The 6,105-nt window shown below is 38.2% G+C and overlaps 1 protein-coding gene across 1 annotated transcript in view; it reads left to right on the forward strand.

Moving 5' to 3' along the window:
• PRMT7 (protein arginine methyltransferase 7) overlaps positions 1 to 5,676 on the forward strand; it is a 34,881-nt gene extending 29,205 nt beyond the window's left edge. The window contains exons 17-18 of the mRNA XM_032230408.1: positions 4,435 to 4,531; positions 5,435 to 5,676. Of these exons, the coding sequence (XP_032086299.1) occupies positions 4,435 to 4,531; positions 5,435 to 5,596 (259 nt within the window). The 3' untranslated portion in view covers positions 5,597 to 5,676. The remainder of the gene's footprint in view (positions 1 to 4,434; positions 4,532 to 5,434) is intronic.
• Positions 5,677 to 6,105: the final 429 nt, after the last annotated feature.

A 6,105-nucleotide genomic window follows, 5' to 3' on the forward strand; every position in this document is an offset into this window, starting at 1 on the left:
TGGGAGCTGAAGTCCAGCCAGCTGGGATTTTCATAGTCCGGGAAACCCTGCTCTAAGTTGTATCCCAAGTTTATAGCCCTGTCTTTTATTAGCCGTTCGTTCCTTGTATCTGTCATTGATTATAGTAAGCTTATCGTAACATAGAATAACTGGTTTGGAAAGGACCTGGAAGATCTTCTAGTCCACAATCCCCATTCCCCCCCCCCCCGCCCCTGCTCAAGCAGGAAACCTTATTCCAGATAAATGGTTGTCCAGTCTATTATTGAAAACCTTCATTGATGGACCTCCAAGTTCCCTTCCAACTCTGTTACTCTACTCTATTCTACTCTACTACTCTACTCTATTCTATTCTATTTTACTCTACTCTATTCTATTCTACTCTACTCTACTCTATTCTATTTTACTCTACTCTATTCTACTCTATTCTATTCTACTCTATTCTATTCTACTCTATTCTATTTTACTCTATTCTATTCTACTCTATTCTATTCTATTTTATTCTATTCTTTGTTTGCCCTTTGTTTTAAAACAGATTTTTATGTACATTTGAGTTACAAATACTTCTTGACTTATAACAGTTCATTTAGTGACCGTTTGAAGTTACAATGGCACTGTAAAAAAAGTGACTTAGGACCCTTTGTCACATTTACGGTCGTTGCAGCATCCCCGTGGTCACGTGATCAAAATTCAGACGCTTGGCAGCTGCCTCATCTTCGTGTCCCGGGGTCATGTGATCCCTTCTGCACACTTCCAATAAGCAAAGTCAATGGGGAAGTCAGATTCACTTAACAACCGTGTTATTAGCCTGACGACTACCGTGGTTCACTTAGCAACTAAGTGAACCAGCAACTAAGTCAGGAAAGGTCGTAAAATGGGAGAAAACTCACCTAACAACGCTCTCGCTTAGTAACAAGAAATTTTGGGCTCCATTGTGGTAGTAAGTTGAAAGCTACCTGTAATAATCTTTTTCTGTATCCTGCTAAGTACGGTACCTACTAGGTCCATGATGGTGAACCTGTGGCATGCGTGCCATCACCAGCTGCTTTTCTGCTTTAAAAAACAGGCCGTTTTTCGGGTCCTTTTCAGGCTGTTTTATAGGCCATTTTTGAGCCAAAAAAGAGTCTGAAAATGGCCCAGAAACAACAGCCTGAAAACAGTCCCAAAATGTTCTGTAAAATGGCCCCCAAAACAGCCATGTGCGCACTGGAAAGCTGATCTTTGGATTTCTAGTGCTCCGGCATGTATGTGCGTGCATACGCATTCCTCCTTGAGCACTCTGTGTCGAAAAGGTTCGCCATCACTTACTAGGTAGAGGACACAATGTTTGGGAACTGAAATAAAAGGGACTTTGATCCTTTAGAAGGAACTCTTCCTTAAAAGTAAGCTCCTTTTGCAGTGTCATAGCTTAATAAAAACAATCTCTCACATATGAGGTAACATATTGTTCTGAATGAATAATGTATAAATTATCTGGAACCATATGAATGGTTTGATTTATAACGATGTTTATTTCTCCTTTCCAAATACGAGCCATCTGTTGCCTGGCTGAACATGCCTTTCTGAAACTTATACAGAGTCTGGGGCTATCATTGCACCCAATTATGGTGTTATTGCTGCACCAGCTGTAAAATGCTGGAATATGCCGTAAAAATCAATATTTGTCTGCAGCGTGATCCTTATTTAAACATCCAATGTAGTTTTCTGAGAAAATATCGTGTGATTCATCGTGGCAAGAAGTTGGGAGTTTTAATATTCTTTTTGAGATTCTTTTCCCTGAAATCAAATGAGTAATTAAACCACTTTATCTGGAAATAACCAAGCATTTAATGCAAACTAGACAGAGTCTAAATGTCTCTGGAGATTCTCAGTCATCCAGGTCATGGTTTTCCTAAACGTTCTTTTCCAAAAAGCATTTGGACTTTCTTGGGATTGGTTTGTTTGTTTTGCGACAAGGAATGTCAATGTTTTAGAATATCCCAAATTATCCTAACGCTACTAAAACCAGAAACAACAAAATGTCTTATGGAGATTCTCAGTTATCCAGGTCATGGTTATCCCAAAGGTACTCTTTTCAAGAAGCAACTGGACTTTCTTTGTTTTTTCCTTGAAGACTTTTCACTTCTCATCCAAGAAGCTTCTTCAGTTCTGACTGAAGGAACCATTCAATCAGAATTGAAGAAGCTGCTTGGATGAGAAGTGAAATGTCTTCAAGGGAAAACAAAGATCAGTTGTCTTTTAGTAAAAAAAAAAAAAAAATATTTGGGAAAGTACTTTTGATTTCTTTCACAAAACCAAAAGGAAGAAGGAGGAACCATTTCCTTTTGAAAAATATTCCAGTCCTTGTATTTTGGGAGGGAATGTGCCAGGTAGCATGTGCCAAACTTACAGTTTAAACATTGTTAATGCAAAGATCTGGATTTTCTTTTTTCCTGGATCTGCCTATTGACGCGAGGTGGACCGGTTCCTTTCGTGGTGTGGAGACCATAACTTGGTCCTTAACACCAATACGACCAAGGAGCTTATAGTGAACTTTAGAAGGAAGCGATCAGACATCCAGCCCTTGTTTATCAATGGAGACCGAGTGGAGCAAGTAGCCAGTTTTAAGTTTCTGGGTGTTGTCCTAAAAGAGGAGCTGACCTGGGCACTAACATTGCTGCCCTGGTCTAAAGGGCTCAGCAGAAATGATACTACCTGAAACAACAATTGAATGAAAAACTGCACCATATAGAATATTTTAACTTACTGCACCTGTGTATGGTTTGCCAATTGCACAGTGGCAGATAGGAGAGTGCTCCAGAGGGTCAATGCCATTGCCAAGAGGATCATGGGTTCCCCTCTTTGGAAGAGCTTTATAGCTCCTGATGCCTTGAGAAAGTTCAAAACATTCTTAAAAATCCATCTCATCCTGGGCACCATTTCTTTTTGAACTATTACCATCTGGCAGACGGTACAGGGAAATAAAAACAAGGGCAAATAGCCTGAAAAACAGTTTCTATCCCAGAGCACTAACTATATTGCTGCAATATCAGTGCAATATTACTGCAATATCAGGGGGTTTTCAATTGAAGGATTTGTGTTTGTGTTTTATTTTTATAGTTATAACATACACTGAAAATGGCATTTAATTTCATTGTATGAGGTACAATGACAATAAAGTAAACTACTAACTACACTATATTCATCCTCAAATTCCTTGACTTTTAGCTTGCTGAAATGCCTTATTCTTAGTTATTTTGCATCATCTAATAACCCTTAAACTTTTCAGTCCCTAGATGGTGCACCTGGTTTTTTGTTTTTTGTTTTTTAAATCATCACATTGTAGTGTGATTGCAGTATCTTCCCAATGTTACGAAAGCCTTTGGACACTATTTTAGGATGCAATGAGTGCCCGACTATGGAGAAGTGTCACTTTGCTAAGTCTGGGAAATGGATAGCTTTTGCTGTTGAAGGGTCTGTAATGTAAAATGTGTACTTGTACTGTCTGTCTTGTCTGTCTGTCTGTCTGTCTGTCTATCTATCTATCTATCTATCTATCTATCTATCTATCTATCTATCTATCTATCTGGACAAATAGAAGATGTAATGAAAACGTTGCATTCCAAGAACTGGCAGAAAACATGCTTTTAAGCAAGGAGAATATGGACTTACAATCAGTCTTCTTGGTAACACCTCCTGAAGGCATTATGAAGTCAAACTTTGAAGCAATAATTTGAATTTTCTCTCTCTCTTCAAACGTATATTCTGAAAATATGAAACAGACATATGAAAGCTCTGATACCTTTGCAATTTTTAAGAAAAGTAACGAAGAAGACGCAATATATATTAGTTTCTGGGGCTGGCTGATAGATTATTTTCTATTCTTTCCTCCTGAGCTGTTGTTTTCCAGCAATACTTCATTTTCCAAAAAGCTATTATTTACGGTAGATCGGATTGTCCTGAAGTATTAACAGAAACAGCATTGTTTTGAGAACTATATTCCTATCCATCCCGGGGAACAGAACTTGCTAATGTTAATTATCCTTGCCTTGTTCCTTTCCATGCTTTTTTTTCTACCTGATTATTTTAAACCCCCTGTATCAAGATTTCTCTGGAACTTTCTCTTCAATTCTGAAAAATAGACAGTTTTTTTGGCAGACAGTGCTTGATCTTGATTAAGACTTAGGTTTTAACATAATGGGAAAGTAAACCATCAGTCCTTTTAAATAATTCTTTTAGCATAAGTTTGCCCTCAAAATAGGCTCATCTTTGTCCTTTTAACTAGATTTCTGATAAAGGAAAATACTGTTCATATTTCAAAAGGAGTTTGTACACTGCATAATGCATGCGTTGGTCTATCGGTGTTCTTCAGCGTTTGCAGGAAATCGATATTTAAGGAGATATATATATATATATATATGCGTGTGTATATATATATATATGTATATATATTTGCAGGTGTGCGAAGAGTCACGGAGCTGTTCTGTGGATGGAATACCATCTGGCACCTAACATTTCCATCAGCACAGGACTTGTGCAGGATTCCAATGAAAAGGTTGGTTATGTTTTATTTCAACTCTGCTGCACAAGGAGTTGGGACAGCCATCATATTAAATTGCTCTATAGAAAAGAAAAGAAAAGACCATCAATTCTACTCCGTTCCAGTGAGTAATTTTGAGCACATTTGGAACGAATTCAATTGTAGTAGTTGGCGGAAATAACGCAGGAGACAGATTAATGGTGGTGAATCTGCCGTTGTAATTAAACAGAGTGTGTGTGATTGGAAGCTTCTGCAGAGCGTATTGTGCAGCGTGGTTAGGATGGACAGGCTTACTAAGGACCTACAACAGAGAACAGGATTTACTACAGATGTAGATTGGAGTTGATGGAACGTAAAGTTGAATTGGGACTCATTTCGATCGAGATGCTTGGAGGCTTCAGGAGCAGTTGTGGGGTTTAGAGTGAACTAAAAATACCTTTGTGTTGTAAAACATAGTAAGTTGCAATACAATCATGGCATTTAAAATATAATGCAAAGAAAAAAGCTGAATTAATACTATAGTAGACAAAAAAAAACTGATAATATGAGTAGATTTTTAATTACAAATATAATTACAAATACAACCGGAATTTTGGTTGTAAGCCGTTGCAGTCAACAAGCCTTGTCATAATGTCTTCAACCTACAATCATTCACTTGGCCATCGTTCAATGAATGATAGCACTGAACAAACTTTTCTAGTCTGTTCAATTCTATTCTATTTTATTCCATATTATCCTATTCCATATTTTCTTTTCTTTTCTATCCTATTCTATTTATTCTTTATTCCAATATTTATTCTGTTCTTTTCTGTTCTGTTCTATTCTTTATTCCAATATTCTAAGAAAAATGACATCTGTGGATGTTTGGCACCTTCACTTATTTTCCCACCTGATTGTTCTTGGTTCTTTTCTACACAGGATTATTGTCAATGGACTCCTCACTGCAAGCAGGCCGTCTATTTCTTCAACGCGGCTCTTGAACCAAATTCTCCTGTCAGTGCTGCCTCAGCAGTTGCATACGCTGTGAGCTTCAATCCAGCAACAGGGGAGGTTAACATGGACTTTAAACTTTTAGTTTAATATAGTAGCCCTTTTGGGGGGGATATGAAAAACCATTTGTTTCCCTTTTAGCTTGATCAATAAATATATCCACAGATAGATTTAATAAATCAGCAGCTTTGTGAAGGGATGGGCTCCAGGGGTCAGTGGTGGGATTCAAATAATTCAACAACCGGTTCTCTGCCCTAAGGACCAGCTGGGTAGGCGTGGCTCGGTGGTCATTTGACTGAGTGGGCGTGGCCAACTCAACATCACTCAGATCGATGGCCGCTTAGCTGTTACAATGGAATAAGGATTAACCGGAGAGGGAGTTTCTGTTAGGGCAGTAAAGATTAGGTTAAAAACAACACCAGAATGTTCCCTTCCTGCCTTCCTTACAGGATTTAGCCCTGTAAAGTGGAAAAACACAAAAGAAGATTTCTTCCAACAACCAGTTCTTCGAACTGCTTAGAAAGTTAACTGGTTCTCCCAAATAGGTACGAACTGGCTGAATCCCACCACTGCCAGGAGTATACTTAGTCTCAGGAAGT

Source organism: Thamnophis elegans, chromosome 14 (assembly GCF_009769535.1).
Source record: "Thamnophis elegans isolate rThaEle1 chromosome 14, rThaEle1.pri, whole genome shotgun sequence".
NCBI classification, from domain to species: domain Eukaryota; kingdom Metazoa; phylum Chordata; class Lepidosauria; order Squamata; family Colubridae; genus Thamnophis; species Thamnophis elegans.